Source organism: Cyprinodon variegatus, unplaced genomic scaffold (genome assembly GCF_000732505.1).
Source record: "Cyprinodon variegatus isolate N-32 unplaced genomic scaffold, C_variegatus-1.0 Scaffold742, whole genome shotgun sequence".
NCBI lineage: Eukaryota > Metazoa > Chordata > Actinopteri > Cyprinodontiformes > Cyprinodontidae > Cyprinodon > Cyprinodon variegatus.
In genome coordinates, this window is record NW_015151195.1 from 35638 (window position 1) to 56237 (window position 20600).

General features: G+C 37.7%; 1 protein-coding gene across 1 annotated transcript in view; it reads left to right on the plus strand.

Moving 5' to 3' along the window:
* The window catches only part of LOC107098033 (E3 ubiquitin-protein ligase RNF213-like), a 50853-nt gene that overhangs the window by 28839 nt on the left and 1414 nt on the right, over positions 1-20600 (plus strand). Inside the window, 17 exon segments of the mRNA XM_015395459.1 lie at positions 795-4364; positions 4646-4776; positions 4919-5014; positions 5119-5240; positions 5459-5572; positions 5660-5709; positions 6122-6260; positions 6679-6814; positions 8408-8590; positions 9921-10036; positions 10147-10194; positions 10197-10270; positions 10596-10799; positions 11677-11864; positions 16929-17049; positions 17258-17358; positions 17972-18151. Coding sequence (XP_015250945.1) covers positions 795-4364; positions 4646-4776; positions 4919-5014; positions 5119-5240; positions 5459-5572; positions 5660-5709; positions 6122-6260; positions 6679-6814; positions 8408-8590; positions 9921-10036; positions 10147-10194; positions 10197-10270; positions 10596-10799; positions 11677-11864; positions 16929-17049; positions 17258-17358; positions 17972-18151 — 5573 coding nt within the window.

Sequence of the window (20600 nt, forward strand, 5' to 3'; positions counted from 1 at the left end):
TTTATAATTAAAAATGCCTCCGGATTTTTACTGGTTGTTGATTTTTTTTATTTTGGACCTCGCTGATTTTTAATTGGTTACCCCTGCCCTAGAGAGACTAAAACAACAAGCCCCGAGCCATGCAAATACTGAGAATTATGAAACTTGGCACACGTGTAACCCACCAACACCCTATGAAAAACTCTCTTGGAGCCATGGTCCGAACCCCACAGGAATTTGGCATTTTTTGGATTGAAGTTCAAATCTTCACTGTGAATTTGCACATTATAGCATCTATATTTAAACAAACTCCTCCTATAGGTTTTGAGTTACATACTGCAGATTCCCTGTATATTATCCTTAGGCATTGGGGATCAAAAGTTATTAAAGGAAGTTTTCTACATCAAAGCACGTAGGCATGGCCAAGAGTCAAAATTGGTCATTTGGTAGTAAATCAAAAGGTAACGTGCGGTCGCAATAGGCCAAGTGGCGCTGCGCTTTGAGGGCCGCCCAATCCTACTTGCGGCTTTAATTTTTTATTTTTTTTTATTGTGGAATATAGAAAAAAAAAACGTAGTATTTTTCAGAACAAAAATATTTGTGGTCATTAACAATTAGTTTCATTTGCTTTCTTTTAGAAATCGAGAATTTTTTTGCAGAAAATATTGTATTTTTTACACTGCATATAGTACAAATAACTGCTGTACTTTGAACAGTTAGCTTTTAAAAGAGAAGTTTAATTTATATAACGTGATGTGATGCACTGCATGAAAGCTTTTGTATTGGTGTAAATCATTATGTTTCTGTACCTTTAGGGTCAAAAGGGAAACTTTGCATTCCCTGATGTTTTCCCAAACGTGTTTTGTCGACCTCCCAAAGAGGTCATGGCTTTGGAAATGCAGAGGAAGGAAAATCTTTCCACTGAAAATGATGACCCACTTATGGATGATGAGTGTTTCCAGAATGAAGCTTTTCAGAGACCATACCAGTACCTCAAACGTTTTCACAATAATGAGAATCTTGACAACTTCTCTTATAAGGGTACGGAAGGGACTCATTCAAATTGTCTTCAAATATTCTTATTCTACTGTGGTGTACCGGATCCATCCTGGGCAGAGCTTCGCAATTTTGTTTGGTTTCTTAATCTTCAGTTGCAAGACTGTGAAAATTCAGTGTTCTGTAATGCTGAGTTTGTTGGAGACACCCTTCAAGGGTTCAAAAACTTTGTAATTGAGTTTATGATCTTAATGTCCAAAGACTTTGCAACCCCATCCTTATGCATCTCTGATGAGAGCCTTGGAAGAAAACAAGCTGACTTAACAGGAGTAAATGAAAAAGACTTAGCTCCATTCCTTATTCGGAAAAGATGGGAATCTGAACCTCACCCGTACATCTTTTTTAATGATGACCATACATCAATGACCTTCATAGGCTTTCATCTGAGGATCAATATCCAAAATACAGTTGATGCCATAAATCCCTCAACAGGAAAAGTAATTAAAGAAAACATCATGACTCAAAATCTTTACAGGGGGCTAAAACATCAAAGAGTCCCCTTTAACGTAGATTTTGATCAGCTCCCTAGAGCTGAAAAGATTGAACATCTGTGCCGTGTTCTTGGAATCAAATGTCCAACAGATCCTGATGAAACCTATGAACTGACAACAGACAACATCCTCAAAATGATGGCAATTCACATGCGATTTAGGTGTGGTATCCCAGTCATAATAATGGGTGAGACCGGATGTGGAAAGACAAGACTTATAAAGTTTATGTGTGAACTGCAAAGGTGTGGCGCTCCAGCAGAGAACATGAAACTCGTCAAGGTTCATGGAGGAACAACATGTAAAATGATTTATGATAAAGTGGTTGAAGCAGAAGGTCTAGCAAAGTCAAACAAAGAAAATCATAAATTCAACTCTGTTCTTTTCTTTGACGAAGCAAACACAACAGAAGCCATCACCAGCATCAAAGAGATTATCTGTGATCACTCCGTTCAAGGAAAAAGCCTAGAAACTCAAACAGGGCTGCAGATTATTGCTGCATGCAACCCATACAAAAAACATACAGCTGAAATGATTGAAAGGCTAGAGGCCTCTGGATTGGGCTACAGGGTCCATGCTCAGGAAACACAAGAAAAACTGGGCTCCATTCCTCTTCGCCAGCTTGTGTATCGTGTCCATGTGTTACCACCTAGCTTGATTCCACTTGTTTGGGATTTTGGGCAACTCAGTGATTTAGCTGAAAAAATGTATATCAAACAAATTGTTCAAAGGCAGGCAGAAGCCAACTTGATTGAGGAACGGCACATTCCAATGATATCTAATGTGTGCTCATTATCACAACAGTTCATGAGGGAGAAGAACGATGAATGTAGTTTTGTCAGTCTGAGAGATGTTGAACGTTGCATGCAAGTTTTTGTGTGGTTCCACAAGAATCACTCTATGTTTAAAAATCATCTTACGTCACTGCAACAAAAAAATAAAATGAGAGAAATACCACATTTTTCCCCTGCTAGTGACAGAGTTGTCTGGTCACTCTTGATGGCAACCGGAGTATGCTATCAGTCTTGCCTCGAGAGTAAAGGACAGTATCAGAAAGCTATTAGTGAACTACTTACAAGAGAGTACAAACCACAAAGAATACAGCAGGAAATTCATCTCATGCAAGAACTTCTACTAAGTGGGGTACCCCTGGGTAAGACAATAGCCAGAAATGAAGCTTTGAGAGAGAACTTCTTTATGATGGTAGTTTGCATTGAGCTAAGAATTCCCTTGTTTATTGTTGGGAAACCAGGGAGCTCTAAATCCCTGTCTAAAACCCTGATTGCAGATGCTATGCAAGGCCCTACAGCACACTCTGACCTGTTTAAGAGACTTAAGCAGATACATCTAGTGTCTTTCCAGTGCAGTCCCCATTCAACTCCTGAAGGAATCATTCGCACATTCAAACAGTGCGCCCGGTTTCAAGAGAGCAAAAATCTGGATGAATACACCTCAGTAGTTGTTCTTGATGAGATAGGATTAGCTGAGGATTCCCCGAAAATGCCATTGAAAACACTGCATCCATTACTAGAAGAGGGATGTGTTGATGAAAAGCCACAGCCTCATCAGAGGGTTGGTTTCATTGGAATTTCCAACTGGGCACTGGATCCTGCCAAAATGAATCGTGGGATTTTTGTGTCACGGGGAGATTTAAGTGAGAAAGAACTTATTAAAAGTGCTGAAGGAATCTGTGCATCTGAAAAAAACATTCTTCAGAAGATAAAACATCTTTTTGAACCATTTGCAAAAGCATATGAGATAGCACGCAAAGAGGGCAAAGGCTTCTTTGGTCTAAGGGACTTTTACAGTTTGATAAAAATGATATTTTTAATCACTAAAATCTCAAATGAGAGCCCAACTACTGATGAAATCGCTGGAGCAGTTCTAAGAAACTTTAGTGGAAAAGATGATGTTAAAGTGATTGACATTTTCTCAAACGTATTCTGTCTGGACCTTTCCAATACCAACACCAGCACCACCGAAATGATAAAACAAAGTGTTCTCCCATCTTGCAAAATGGAGGAAAATCGATACTTGTTAATCCTAACCAAGAACTATGCAGCACTTCAGATTCTGCAACAAATATTCTCTTCTCATCATATCCATCCAGAGATCATTTTTGGATCCAGCTTCTCAAAGGACCAGGAGTACATGCAGATTTGTAGGAACATCAATCGTGTCAAAATGTGCATGGAGACTGGAAAGACAGTTGTGCTCCTTAACCTACAGAATCTGTATGAAAGTCTGTATGATGCACTCAACCAATACTATGTGACTCTAGGGGGTCAGAAGTATGTTGATCTTGGATTAGGAACACATCGTGTGAAATGCAGAGTTCACCCAAATTTCAGGCTCATTGTCATTGAAGAAAAAGAAGTGGTATATGAGCAGTTTCCAATCCCACTCATCAACAGGTTGGAGAAACACTGTCTAGACATAAACACTGTCCTCACAATGGAACAGCAGGATATTGTCAATCAATTACAGGAATGGGTTAACAATTTCATCTTAATGGAGAATCTATACTATTCAAGCAAGTATCTTCCTAGAGAAGTTTTCATTGGCTACCATTCAGACACACCCTCCTCTGTGGTCCATCAAGTGGCTGAGAATAAAGGTATTGGCACAGATGATCAAGACATTCTGGAAAAAGCCAAGGCTGTTATGCTTAAGTGTGCAACACCAGACTCAGTTGTCCGGTTGGACAAATCTATACTCTGTGATGGCGAGAGAGACCATTGGATGAAGGAGTATGTCAAAGAGGATAAGCACAGATCTCTGGGAGACTACATCAAATATCACATAAAACAGTCTGAACACTCACAAGCATCATTCACTGAGGTAAAGTGTTTTTTTTTTTCCATTTAATAAAATCTAAAGAAGTGGCCTAGTGCATTACAACCTTGTAAACTGTATAGAATGGATTCGATTTGCTTTTCTTGTTGTATTTGTATCTTGTATTCTCTGTTTTTCCTCAGCCTTTTAAGTTGAACTCAGGTTAGGTTTGAATGCACCCTGAGATTTAAGTTAATTTTTTTGTGATATTTGATTAAATTGTGTATTTTAATGGTTTAACATAATTTCAACACACTAAAATTAGTTATATTATTATTTTATCTTAGGTGACAACATTTTCCCGGCTACTTACATCAGCTGATGTTGAACAACTGAAAAATGAGATCAGATGTGACACTGTCAAGATGTTATTTCTACTGCAATTTGACACAGAGTACTCCTTTCTCAAATCAGTCAGGTGTGTATATAACAAAGATACTTATCTTCTGAAATACTCATTTTAATTAAAGGGATCAAATGAGGCCCATGGCCTTTTTATACTTGATCGTTTCCAGGGACCGATAATGTATTTTATATAATATACTATTTCTTGGCATTAGGAAATTTCTTGACTCAACAGACGTGAAAAGAGTGCTGATTGTCCAAAATGAGTTTGATGATGACCTCCAACAAAGAAATATTCTCTCCTCAGCCAAGTGAGCAAAGATTATCCCACATTGACCTTCTTTTTAGACTTTATGATTAATCATAGATTTTGCTTTCTTTTTATATATGTAATAAACTCCTTTGCACTTCTCAGGTACTCCTGCATAAATGAAATTAACAAGTGCCTCACAACAGATGATAGAAAGACATTTGTGTACTTTGTCACAAAACTCCCTCGGCAACAAGGAGGCACCTCATATATCGGATTTCAAGGCGGTTAGTTGTGCGACACAGACAGCTGTAAAATAGTTTTAATGCTAAATCTGCTTAAACATTTTTAAAACAATGTCTAAAACAATTACCATTGTTACTTCTATTAATAATAGAATATTTCAAAACATATTTTCTACATTGCATTTGAGGGTATTACAATTCAAAAATATTTAAAAGAAATTAACACTTTAAATATATAAATAATATGACATTTACGTTAGGTCCTTGGAGGTCTGTTCACATTGATGATCTCAGAAGATCAAAGGAGTTTGTTTCTGATGTCCATTCCTTGAAAAATCTTCACATTAGTGATCTCTTTAAGGATCCACCAAAGGGTAATTTTAAATTGGTATTATTTATCAAAGTATTATACATGTCATTTTATTTGAAAAAAAACAAAACACTTTTTCTCTTTCATCAAGCCATTCAGAGTCAAGATAATGTTGAGGAGCCTCAAAATGACAGTTTTACTGTAAGTAACATTCTACCTTCATATACAAACCTTGGAGATCAGGGTCAAGCTTAAAGTCCATTTAGATATTAAATAAATGTTAAATAATTTGGTATAGGTTAGATTTTTAGAAAAAGACAAGTAAATGGCAGCAAGGAATTTTGGTTGTACTGTTGTTTACCAGGAGTGTCAGTAGTGAGTAATACCAACATTTTGACGCAAAATTACAAACTCATAAAGACATAAAGTATTTGAATTATTATTGCTAAATTCAAAGTACATTGCTAGTAAATATTTCAAGGTACCTAAAATAATTTATTTTGTTGTTTTTATCTTTATTTTGTATCAATATCAAAACAAAAACTATATTTTTGAATACCCGAAATCCACCAAATAAAAATATATATCACCTATTTAAACTATTTTTATTAAGGTTTTGGAAGATGTTTTCGATACAACAGATCTAGTCAGGAGCTGTGTTCAGACTGCAGTGGGCATGCTTCAAGATGTTGTTGACAGTGGAGAACTCAGCACAAGGAGAGTTGCGAACCTCCTAACACTTCTGGAAAAGAGTAAGAAATTGCTTTGGAGTTAATAATTTTTGTATTCCTTTTTATCTGTTGGCCACTCCATCATTAACTATTTAGTAATGTTTGTTTGTTACTAAACAGCCTTGTCTAGTTTAAAGGTATTGAATTCATGGAAAGTTTCTGAGTCTGTTTTGTGGTACTACTTAAATTGTTATCAACTATACCTTTATTTAGCTCGAAAGTCCAAACAAGTGTTAACATTTCTTTTACAAGGGTTGATGTATGTTATCATATTGAACAGCAACAACAACCTATTAGATACTTTAATGTGTAAACAATAAGAATAGAAACACCAGCCAATAGCCAAAATAATGCCCCCATTGTATCAAAACACAAAGCTTGCATTTATGGTAGTCTAAAGTGTGAGATAAACTTTTTTTTTTTTTTTTTTTTTTTTTTGGTGCCTTTGCAAATCTTGTGAGAAAGCATCTTCACTCATTGTTAGAAGAGTATGAGGCTACCATTCCCAACCCAAAAAATTGGGTCTTTAGTCAAGCTTCTAATATCAATGCTCTTCAAGAAGGAGGAACATTTGTGTAAGCTTTTCTTTAGTGCTATCGCTTTCTTTAATTACAGCTGTTTTGGAGACTCCTATGAAGGAGTCAATAGGTAACTGGTCAGTTGCAGATTTGGTTCGCAGTGGCATTTTACACTGTGTGCAGAATTATTAGGCTAATGAGTATTTCGACCACATCATCCTTTTCATACATGTTGTCCTACTCCAATTAAGTAAATCAGGTGGTGTGCATCTCTGTAATGAGATGGGGTATGACCTGATGACATCTACACCCTATATAAGGTGCGCTTAATTATAAGGCAACTTACTTTCCTTTGGCAAAATGGGTCAGAAAAGAGTTTTGACAGACTGAAAAGTCAGAAATCATCAGATGTCTTTCAGAGGGGTGCAGCGGTTTGGAAATTGCCAAGCTTTTGAAGCGGGATCATCGCACAATCAAGCGGTTCATGGCAAATAGCCACCAGGGGCGCAAGAAGTGTGTTGAAAAAAGAGATCTCAAAATAATTCCCCATGAATTGAGAAGGAGCAAGCTTAAAGCTGTCAGGAAGCCATTAGCCACCATTTGTGCCATATTTCAGAGCTGCAACATCTCTAGAGTGCCGAGAGGCACAAGGTGCTCAATACTCAGGGACCTGGCCAAGGTAAGGAAAGCCGAAAAAAGGCCACCTTTGAACAAGACACACAAGACAAAACATCAAGATTGGGCCAAGAAATATCTGAAGACTGATTTCTCCAAGGTGTTTTGGTCTAATGAAATGAGAGTGAGTCTTGATGGCCCAGAGGGATGGGCACCAGGCTGGATCAGTATAGGGCAGCAAGTTCCTTATCAACTCAGACGCCAGCAAGGTAGAGGTGGGGCACTGGTATGGGCTGGTATCATCAAAGATGATCTTGTGGGACCTTTTTGGGTTGATGATGGAGTCAACATCAACTCCCAGACCTACTGCCAGTTTCTGGCAGTAGGTCTTCTTCAAACAATGGCACAAGAAGTCGCCATCATTCAAGAAAAACACGATATTCATGCAGGTCAATGCTCCATCACACGCATCAAAATACACCACAGCATGGCTGGTCAAAAAAAGTCTAAAAGGAAAAAAATAATGACATGGCCCTCTTGTTCACCTGATCTAAACCCCATCGAGAACCTTTGGTCCTTCATGAAATGTGAGATCTACAGGGAGGGAAAACAGTACACCTCTCTGAACAGTGTCTGGGAGACTGTGGTGGCTGCTGCATGCAATGTGGATCACAAACAGATCAAGACACTGACAGAATCTATGGATGGATATATATATATTTTTTTTTTTTTTTTTTGTTTGTTTGTTTTGTTTACGTTGCCTAATAATTCTGCACAGTAATATTTACCTGCACACACAGACATCCTTATAAAATGGCCGAATATAAAGAAAAACACATCAACTTCCAAAAATATAAAACTTTGATATTAAGGAGTCTTTTGGGTTGATTGAAAACACAACTGTGACCCAATAATAAAAATAATCCTCAAAAATACAACTTGCCTAATAGTTCTGCACACAGTGTACATTTAGAAATATTTCTAATCTTTTATAGAGTTTAAGTAGATGTATTTTGACATGATTCTTTTTTATAGACACACTCTATGGAGGAAAGTCCAAGCTGTTGTGACCCCACTTCTAGCCAACTTGGTTTCAGTCATTGATAGAGATTGCAATTTAGACCTCCTTGTGGATGAAGAGGATGACATTTACAAGCTGTGGTTTGAGATTTTTGGCAACAAAGAAATACTCAAAGTGCCCTTTGTAAAGGAGATTAAGTAAGTATCTGTTTTCGGTAGATAATGTCTCTTTTCAGTGCTTTCTAGGAATTGAGTGTATCTTTTCAGGCTCCTAGAAGGCATTAGTGTTTGTTTGTTGTTTTTCCTCTGCTGTTTATGCATAATTAAAGCTGTTGTTTATTTAACTTTTTCACTATTTTTCTAAACTTCTTTCACAAAATATTTCCATACCAAACCCAAAAAGACAAAGCTTCCTCTAGGATAAATCATAATTGGTTACAGTTAAATTAATAGTAAATCTAGAAGTACAGGATAGTAGATGATGTTGTGATGTACTGATGTCAGCACACCCCATAAAAATCTGTGTTAAAAGTATCTGCACAGTTCTTTGTGCTAAACTCAGTTTAATGCTTTTTTGTTTGACAAGCAACAGTTTAAAACTAGGATTTTATTTCTCACATTTGACCTATTCTCATTTTAAGTCATTTATGGACACTTTGAAATCCTACAGTAGGTCGTTCGAATTATAGCCCATCACTACATCAACTCCCTGGAACCTAAAAGTTTAAATCCCTTACTATCCTACAATGGGGAAATGCACTCTCTGCTGCCATCGTGTGGCCTCCGGGGAGCAGTCTTGGGTGACGAGTTTTGCTCAGAGTGGAGGCTTAGGGATCAAACCGGTTACTTGCAACCTTCTCAGAGCACAAGCACACTGCTCTAACCACTAGGCCATTACTCCCACTCAAATGTACTAATGTAAATCCATACATTGTAGGCCCTGTTCTATCTCACTCCGTTAATTAGAGCTGGGCTGATTTGAGCCAGTTGCAGCATTGCTTGTTTCATCAAAGAGAGGCAGCCTTAAAAAAGGCACCTTGAAGTATTTTGTAAAAGGAGCTGAACTTTCTTTAATCTTGCTTCAGAGATATTACCTTGCTTGACACTGATCATGTTATCATTATGCAATGTACTTTTGCATGTTTTGTATTTTCATACTTAAATGGTTTGCTTACTTAATAGGAATTAATAAAAATGCATTATTTTCTTTCTGCCTTCTATTTGATGTCCTGCAAGGCCAATTACAGCGTATATCCTTGCTTATAAATGGTGCGTAATAAACAAATTTACCTCACCCTGCCAAATGATAAATCTATAAAAACTTGGCTGACTTTTTTAGTTTGCCTGGAATTCTGATAATTCAAGATGTTTTATATTTTCTGTTCCCAGATTACTAAAAAATAACCATTAAAATTTAATGTTTAAACCTTCACTTTTAAACAGTTTTTGACCCTGGAAATATATAAATTAATTACTAACTGAGTGAGTTTTTTTTTCATATAAATCTTCTTGTTTTTCTGACTTTCAGTAAGCTAATAGTACAAAGCCACGTCATAGGTGGAAACATTATGCACTGCCAGATGCCCTTTAGCTGGTGTATCAAAGACTTCCTAGATGAGCTCATGATGCAGTCATTTAAACATGGTAAATCAACTTTACAGAAATATACTTTTAAATGTATGTGTTGTTCTTTTCAACATAAAACATGCATTGTTAGTCCAACCCTTAACATATAAGTGTCTTTTTTCTTTTAGATCAATCATTCCACTATTTCCACAAGTTGTTTTTAAACACATCATTTGGAAGGAGTTTTTCAGAAGATACATGCAAGACTTTGTTTCCATGACTATTAAAGTGACATCAGTTGATGAATTAGAGGTAAGGCTAAATAAAGGTCCCTACAAGATGTTAATGGGCAATATTCTGAAACCACCATTGTTCCGATCAGGCTTAGTTCCAATTAGTTCATTGTGTGAAGGAGTAATTAATACAATTTTTAAGTGATTCAGATAATAAAGAATAAGATAAATAAATGCAATTTTTTTATACTGACATTATTGTTAAAATCAAAATGCCAAGATTGTAATCTAAGTAAGTAAACTAAAATGCATTTTTTACAGGCTTTGGAGAGGTTGGTATTTTCTTATATTGCAGTTAAGTCAAGCTTTTATAATTCCACTTTTGTTTTGCATTTGATCCTCAGCTCCTGAGTCAGGCTCTGGCCAGCTGTATTGAAGAAGTGCGAAGACAAAAAACCCATACAGAAAAGCCTACACTTCTCCATATTCACTTTGCCTTCCATTTCTTCCGAAGCCGCCTTCAAAACCTTTCACGGATTATTTCTCTTCAACCTGAAATAGTTTTACCATTACGAAGAAACCAGCACAGCAGAAACTGTCCTGAAATGGTACCAACAACTTTATGAATAAGCTACAGTAAGACAATACCAAAAAAGAAGTTAAAAACAAACCAGTGGACTTTGTTCTCCAAGTTTTAAGACGTTTTGCTTCCCATCCAGGAAGCTTTTTCAATTAAAAATGTTTGCATTAGCGTTCAGTTTCAGGCCTATATTTTAGCCCAACAAAAGCTTTGTTATGGTTTAGAAAACATGCACATTGAACTGAAAACAAGTCCACCACTTTGTAATAGGGAGTTGTTGAGGTCATTGTTGGTCTGCAAATTAACCCGATACTGTCCCATTCATCTGTAAAGGGTGTCGTTAGGGTCGTTTTTGGCCTGGTTTACAGGAGCAATGTTTTGACCACCTGCATGTCGATGAGGATTGAGGTGATAGTAGGAATGAGTCAATTCTAGCACTGGGTTATCAGTTTTCAAGAGCTGAAACCTGAGTCCATCTCCTCTGCTTAGCCATAACAAGGCTTTTGCTGGGCTACTCTATAAAGCCTGGAACTGAACACTACTCCAGGTATTTTGAATTGAGAAAGCTTTCTGGATGATTGTCCAGTGGTTTCTTTTTAACTATTTTTGGAATGTCTATGACCTGGATGAGAATCTTCACCAGCATAAGCCAAGAAGATACCCCGTATTCGTAAAAGTTTAAATATGTTAATGTATTACAAGACATACATTGCATGTAAAAAATACCCGACTGATATGCATTTTCTGTTGTTGGCTTTTCTAAATGCAGAAAATTAGTGAGTGTTTCCCACAAACAGATGATTAGAAAGTTAATTGTGTGATGAGATAATTGGGTAAATCTATGAAAAATAATTACTTTATATTTGTGAAAATATTGAATCACTTAATGGATTTTTGTTCTCCAGATTTTGGATGTCCGTGCAGCAAAGGCATGTGTTGAGTACTTGGAATCTCAAAGTTTAGATTCTGACACCCACTGTGGAAAATGGATGAGGCAGGTGAAGAGACTTCAAGTGTCTATGGAAACAGTTCTCTCACAACGTAATCTCCGTCATTATGGGGATAGATCTAAGGAAGAACTCAGTTCTGTCAGGTATGATTCTCCTCTATAGTGTGGTATTCTTCTGATAGTTAACCTGCATTTTGATAAACCTTGAACTGGGAAAACAGTATTAAATTATTCAGTCCAGTTAAATAATGGAAATAGATGGTAATTCAATCTCACGGCACTTAATTTTCTTTGCAAAGAAAAAGTGAAAAAGATGGCATTATGTCTAGCCCTTCGCTGGCTAGACAAAGTTTGTCTCACTAATTCAAACCCTGCATAAAGGCTGTAAAGATCATATAAGATACCGTTACTCAAAATAATTACAGAAAGTTGGAGCAAACAGTAAAATGTTGTGAATAAAGATCCTAGGAAACAGTCTACTTTGCTATGAGAATTATCATTTTTATCCCAAACACTACCCAATCAGACTGCCAACTTCTCTCCCTTTGACACCTTGTAGTCCTGCATCTCTGAGACCTGAATGAATAAAACTTGGCACTCATAAATGTATATATGTAAAAGGGAATTATTATATTGATTTTTTCCCCCTCCACAAATATCAGCAAAAAGGGTTATTTTACTTACTCTCTTTCTGTGTATATTGTTATCTATACATGTAGTTTGTGCCTGCTCAAACATTTTTTTTTTTGTCAGACTTAATGACATAAAGAGAAAACAAAAATATACCTTGCTGTAATGTGACACTAGCAAAACAATAGGCTGAGTGAATTATAAAGTCAGGGGCCTACCCAACCATCCATCCATTATCTGACACGCTTGTCAGTGGGGTCGCGAGGGGTGCTGGTGCCTATCTCCAGCAGTCAATGGGCGAGAGGCGGGGTACACCCTGGACAGGTCGCCAGTCCATTGCAGGGCAACACAGAGACACACAGGACCCTACCCAACCAGAAGAGAGAAATTGTGTTTTGTATTTCTATTCAATATTTATCTTTTAAGTGGATCTCTGCCTGATCAAACTCTGTTAAAGGGCATAGGATATTATGAGGCCCTGTTCACCCAGCCAAAAGAGGAATTCAGGAGTTGTAAGATTTGGTATATCTCAGTACACCTCTAATGAGAAAATTAGGTTAAAACTGTATGGAGTGATTTTTCTGCCAAAACGTTGTGTACAAAAATGCATTAACGTAAAGCTTGTTGCAAATGCATAAAGCATGTTTCACACAAACAAATTTTATCACTCACAAATAAACATGTTGCACTCAAATAAATCTTATTGTTCACAAATGAAACTTGTGTGACAAACTCTCATCTAATGTCACACACAAATACAACTTTTTTCAAACTGTCCATAAATGTTTCACACACACAAAAATGTGTTTTACAAACCAGACTCTAACATTGCACTTAGAATATAATTTCTAAATTGTCCCCGAGTTCAAAACGATCTCTGCTCGCATACGAAGCAGCCTCTCCTCGTGTACGAGAAGAGTACACACTCCGCTGTAAGTTTCTGCCAAAAGTCACGTGATACATGGAGAATTGTCATTCTGATTAACCGACAGCAGGGGACGCCATACAATAAAACAACTGAAAAGTGCTGGTGTTAGTTGAGCTGCGTGTGTGTGCGCAACATGCATTTTTGTACACGTTTTGGCAGAAAAATGACTCCATAAAACTGGTCATTATTTAGGTATTACAAGAAAGACAAAAACTAATTTCAAGATTTAGTATCAATATGATTAAAATACAATTATCATTTTTGTATTACCCATTAAAATACTTTTAAAGGTTTATAACTTGAGTTATTTAAAATCACACTTCCAATTATATATCTTTTCAACTCAAATAATTCAGTTACACCAGTTTTTAATTAATTATCAATAGTTCTTTAAACTCAGTACAGCGAGTCGAAGCAACCCTCAACAGTGCTTTAAAGGACAGTACTCCACACGTGTCCTTAGCAGCCTAGTTTCAGAAAATGACAAACTCAGAATTGTATTGCTCCAGATAGCTCTGTGGAAAAAAAGGCACATTGGAGCCCTCAAGAGGCACCAAGTAGGGTATTTTTGTCCTTCTGACATTCAGGTAGTTAGAGGTATGTGTGAAGGTACTTGAACTTTATTTGTGGGGTTAGTTTTTGCTGTCTCCCTGCCACCTTGTAAAGAATGGTGGGTGAAGTCAGAAAGTAGTGGACCAGCCAGTTAGGTCTTGTTTAGTGGATCTATCTGGTAGGACAGAATGGAGTGTGTCCTTACTAAAAAGTTACCCTTCAGATCATTTTTAGTAGGCTACACTGTGGGACTGTAAAAAAGTTGTTTCCATCGTACCGAGGGTATGAGATGCATGGTTGGGTGCTTGATTTATACACTTGTGGCCATCCAGTGATTGGAACAGCTGATTCTAATAATTTGAATGGGTGAGCAAATACAATTGGCAATATAATATATCTCTTCATATATTTCTGTAATTAATTGTGTAATATTATGGTGGTTTTGAAGATCCTATGTGTTTGAAGTACAGTAGCACACATGCTGGACCTTTTCTGGACCAAATGTTGCTAGTTGTGGTTGGTGCTCTCTTGAATTTGCCAGACATGTTTTCTGTGAAAGAAGCAACAGGAGGCATCATAGTCATTGTAGTACTCTTCAGTCACTCTTTGTACACACATATTTGCCACAATAGCTCATAAGTAGTACTGCCTGTCAGAGTGCCAGAGTTTTCTTTGGAGCAGTGGTTTATGATTTATACCTTCAGGTTCTCGTCCTCTTGCAGCAAACCTTTACGCCGAATGGTTCATATAGTCCTTCAAGAGGTCAATAAAAGCCACTGAGTGAGAGGGAAAGCCACTACAACAGAAAATTGACAATTTCTCATTGTCTTTAAGCAACACAGCTATTGCAACAACTTGGGATACCTGCAATGCTCTTTATGGGACAAAATCTGAGGTCATGTCTAGATTAGATGCAACCAGCCATTTCAAGGATGTTAAAGGCAAATATTCTTCTTTGGCAGAAGATAAGGAACAAAATCTGGTTAAAATTGAAAATAAAGTTCTTGGCAGAGACTAATAAGGCCTAAGTCTGTGATCTTTATTCAGGAAATAATTAAAGCAAGGTAACCTGGGCATTTAATGAGGATACCTACGTATAGTAATGTACTCGTGTCAGATCATGCAGGATAAGTTGGGTAACTATCTCAGACTCCTTTTGGGTCAACAGTGGGGTTTGTCAAGGTGTTTTTTAATATGTACACTGACAACCTGTCTGTACAGCTAAGTAAGTGTAGAACTTGATGTATTATTGGTGACATTATATGTAACCATCTAATGTATGCAGATAACCTGGTCTTCCTCTGTGTATACCTTCAGCAGCTATTCTGAAAATATCTGTGGCAGGTATGGTCTGAATTTGACATTAAGTGCAATGCTGCCAAAAGTTACATCATGGTTGTAAAAACAAAAGATGATGAAAAAATCATTATTTTCCTGATTTCTATTTATGAGGCCATGCTCTTCCAGCCACTGATGAGCTTAAGTATGCTGAACGTTTTGTTACAAGTAGTCTATCAGATGACAAAGATATGCAGAGGCAGAGGTGTTAACTGTACAGCAGGCTAATGTGCTTATGTCCCTTGTATACTTTAATTGTATACTTTCCCCTTGTGACGCAAGAACAAAAAGAGTTGCCTGCAGAGACTGACTGTTGCCCAGAATAATTCTATGAGAATACTTCTGAAGGGCCCAAGGTACAGCAGTGCAAGTAAAATGTTTGTGAACTGTGGTGTATGCTCCTGTCCTGCAGACATGCAGAATTTCATTTATACATTTATGTGTAGGCCTTTGATCGCACTTTTCTCAATTGTACAGACATTCAAACTGTTAGATTTACCTCAAAAATGTGGCTTCACTGGTATTCATGTTTGTGTGATATCAAACACACATTCTCCTTCACTTGTTTTTAAATGTCTTGATTATTTTTTCTAATTATTTCTACGGACCTGATTTCCATGGTCAATAATAAACTTTGAATGAAAAAATAAAAATAAGCTATTTCTTGATTCAATTAATTGAGGATAATTATTGCATGGTTTCAAAATTTCTAGAACAAGGTTTAACATTATAAGAGTTTGTTTCAGCTCAGTCTAATATATTGGAGGCCTTCTGCAAAGCCTTGTTCCCACCCCCTCAGATTACTGAGAGAATTTAAACAATCTTGATTTGGTCTTCTGGTTTGATTATTCATTATCTGCACTGTCTGCTCTCTCTATTGCATCATTATGTTGTATAAAAAACATTACTTTTTGACATGGTTTTCTTAAGAGATCTGACTCATATGCAGTTAACCACTCAGAACCAGGGTAAAAGTTTGAATAGGTTTATTGATGAAACCAACGGGGTTGGAGTCAGAAAACACAGTGAACTGGTTAACCGGAACTGGAGCCGGAAGGGAAGTACCAGTGGTTAGTTAAGGACCCGTGGGAACTTTAAACGACGATCTGACAGAGACAGAGAAAACAGGAACTCACGTTTGTGGAGAAAACTTTCCTCCCAGAATCAAGTCAGTGTGGGTTTCTCCAGAGGTAGATTCTCGTTGGAGGGCGGAGAGGTATAGACTAAGTTGGACCCAGAGGAGCTATTGAGCGGACGGTCACTTTGGAATCCAGGAGGACTTGAACGGAGCTTGTGTAGGTTTATCCCCTGCTCAGTATGAGACTCAAACAATCCTTCCAGGGGGAGAAGGCCAAACATCCAGCTTGCAGGAAGGCTTCCTGCCAAAAAGGCAAAGACTAAAACAAGGTTAAGCTAAGGCGGAAAAAAAACAAAGACTCAGTTAGACTCAGCAAAACTCAGCTTGGCTAGAGTACCTAAAACTGGCAAACACTCTGGCGCCGAGGTAGTGACAAATAGTCCTCAAATAGCTCAAATAGTCCTCAGTGATTAATCAACCAGCCACAGCTGTGTGAGAGGACCGAGCACAGGGCGCCACCTGGTGGTGGAGGGAGAGAAGACACAAAAACACAACCCACACAAACTGGATTCCTAACACTTTTAATTTGTTTTTTCACAAATAAAAGCTTATCTCATATCAATATATGAATGAAACTGTTATACTCTGTTTTACATTATTTTCCATATTTGTAATGTTTTAGTCATGGCTGGAAACGTATCCACATTCTCTCACTCTTTGTGGAACACATGGTGCTTGGTTTCGAAAATGAAGACCTTCAGCTTAAGGAATTGGTTCTAAAACATCTGCAAATCTTGAGAAGGGTAAGTAGATGATTTGTGACAAACATTGGCAATTTGAAATGCATTTTACTCCTTTCTTTTAGTTCTTGGATCTATTATTTGTTTTCCTTCAAAATGTTTTTAGCAAATGCCTAAGCATTTGTTTTTTCCATTGATAACAAATAAATGAAAATCTTTACATGTGCAGATACTAATGATTATTATTGTTTTGTTTTTTAAATCATTTAAGGTTCTGGATGGAAATTCGGATGTAAAATCCACCAAACCATTTGAAGCTGTGATTGAAAACTTGAGGTCCTGTAAACAGGCAGCAGTTGATCAGCTTTTTAGGTAACGGCAATATATATTATATTATGTCTATCCATCCGTCCTTTCCCACTTATCCTCTCAGGGTTGGATGGTCTGGTGCCTATTTCTGGCATTCAAAGGGCGAAAGGCAGGGTACAATTGGACAGTTCAATAGCCTGTCACAGGGCAACACAGAGACACACAACCATACACACAACCACATAGCCACACATACACACCCATACTCGTTCTGCCATTGTAGAGAGCAGCTTGTGTTGACCCCCATCGACTTCCACTGATTTTCCGTCGTTTTCAACCCTTTCTATGCCCTAACCCTAAAACTAACCCTAAACCTAACCATTCCTAAAGCATACCTCACCCTAACCCTAACACAATCGACACCTCAGCCCTAAAACTAACCGTTGAAAAATTAGGATTGCCTCATTTTGCAATAACTGATCCTCAATTTGTTGTGAAAATGGAAAAATGGTCCTCACTCTGAGGGCTAGACAGGCACCCACACACTCACACCTAAGGACAACTTAGAGAAGCCAGTTAACCTAACATATTATATTATATATTATATCAATTTTAAATATTTTCAAGGAGACAAAATTTCAATTCTATTTAGCTAACTTTATTTTATTTTCCATAGGTTTGGAGTTCACTGTCTGATATGTACGAGAGAGCCAGATCAACCAGTGAGTTTGCCATGTCATCACATATTTTGCTTGACATGCATAAATAAAAGCCAGGATGCTGGACAGACATCCTGCCCCTACTGCAGGCAAGAATTACCAGACGGCATTAACTTCAGTGTCTCTGAAGACTTGCGGTGAGTGTTAAACTTTCGATACACTAAGTACGCCGTCGTAGCACTGCTGCCTTGGAGCAAGAAGGTTCTGCGTTCGATTCCCGGCCCGGGGTCTTTCTGCATGGAGTTTGCATGTTCTCCCTGAGCATGCGTGTGTTCTCTCCGGGTACTCCGGCTTCCACCAACACTCCAAAAACATGACTATTATGTCAATTGGCTTCTCTAGATTCTCCTTAGGTGTGCGTGAATGGTTTTTTTGTCCTGTTTGTGTTGCCCTGCAATGGACTGGCGACCTGCCAAGGTTGTACCCCACCTCTTGCCCATTGACAGCTGGAGATAGCCAGTGTTGTGCCTGAACGCGTTCATTGAACGAAAGTTCATGAACTCGTTCATATTTTGGGCGAACGTGAACTGAACGTACTGCATTACTGCCTGATGAACGTTTTTGTGAACTCGTTCATTCTGGTGTCTGTGAACGGCACGCTCTCTCAGTTCAGCTCCGTTCAATAGGTTGCCAGATTTCTATAGAGTCCTCCAGGCGAAACCCCGGCTAAATCACACCGTAAACAGGCCTTAATATGTAGCGGGAAAAACACCCAATCTGGCAACACCAGCTACCAGTGTCGTAGCCTACAGCCGCGTGCGTCATCAAAACAAAATGCCGTGTTGAAGCCACAGCAGCGTGGAGGCGACAAAGCAGCAGTATGATCACTTAAAACAGTTTTATGACCAGGTGGTCGGTGAGGATGATGGCAACAAGTTTGCCCGCCGGCTTTCAGTAAAAAAATCTGCACTTCAGTAACCTTAAATTTCTACCTCAGCCTGGTCCCTCAGTTTGTGTTAGTAAAATCTTCTTGAGCGGAGGTCTTCAACAGGGGATCCGCGACCCCTAGGGGGTCTACGGAGGTACTGCATGAGGGTCTGCATGGTTAGTTGATATTTTTATATTCCCCCCCTGCAATTTTTTCCCCCACTAATTGAAATGTCTTTAAATACTCATTAACATGAAATCAACACACTGTAGTAAACAGATAAATGGAGACAAAAGATGTCTTTCAGTCATCAATGCACACATTCAGCGACACACAGGAGCTCTTTCAAGCTGGGCACCGTTTCCTTCACAACAACCAGGAATCAGAATCAGAAAAAAAAAAGCTGCAGCTGCTACTAGTGTGAAGTGAATGGACAGCAACAAAGCGTTAAAGCAACAATGGGGAAATGCTGTCCCCTCAATGCTAATGTAAACCCTGGTTGGATAAGGATTCAAAACTGGATATGAAGATGAAATCTGACGCACAGTTTCAGAGTTACAACTGATAAAATAATTTCTGTCTGTGGTTCTACAGTAGGCTATGGTGTAATTGAGCAATATATGAAAAAAAAAAAGAACTATGAACTAGTTCATTTTTTGGTTTTGAATTATGAACTATGAACTGAACTAGTTCATTTTAAAATGTGTGAACTGAACTTTGAACTAGTTCACGTAGAAAGAGAACTTTCCCAACACTGGAGATAGCACCCCTCGCGACCTCAATTGGGACAATAATGGATGGATGGATTTCTTTAATACACAGTTTCCTGGTAAACTCACCTTGATTATTGGCCTTAAATCATTATATTGTTAATACAATTATACATTTTCTGTAATGCAACTAGGTAATTAGTGGATTTTGGACATTTTGCTAATCAATTTTTTTAAGTTAAGTTATACTTCCATTACTGTCAGCTGCCTTTTTTATTGCTTACCAAATTATATGTAGCAACTGTCATTTCTTTAAATTATTATAATGACTAGAACTAAATTGGTCTAAGTGTTTGTTAAAATGGAATTTACCACTCACAGTTCTGCCCCTGACCAAATTGGGGACCTAAGAAAAATTTAATTTGGAGGCCCTCTGCCCCACACTCTTACACATCATCTCATCCCAAGTGTATCATATGTGCAAAAAGACTGTATAACAAGATCTCATTTAACTTGAACATTATTAATAAGACTACATGTAGATAAATGGTTGTGAACTTGGAGGAGCACTTGCAGTTGCTGATTAAAGATGCTGTTTAAAAGCCAAGTAAATGTGTTGACAGATTTCAGCATTATTTCAGCATTTCAGCATTGCTTGTTATGGTAAAAAATTAATACAAGCAGATTAAGATATTGTAAGGTCTTAAAGCTACAGTGTGTAATAATTACAGGGATATACAGTCAGAAATGTACTATATTATACATAACTATGTTATTTATCATCATGCGTTGCCTTAGAATTCGTTATTTATAATTACATAGGAGCGGGTCTCGCAGCCATGTAGGCAGAAATCTTTGCGCTACGGCGGCGCAGAGCCAACAAACTAGCGATTGCGAGATCGCCCATTACAATAACATGCTGTTTGTTACTGTCCAGTATACTTATTCAGCAACGTCCCTGACGTTTCACAGGTAATGATTCAGTAATTTTCTGTAAAATAATTTTCT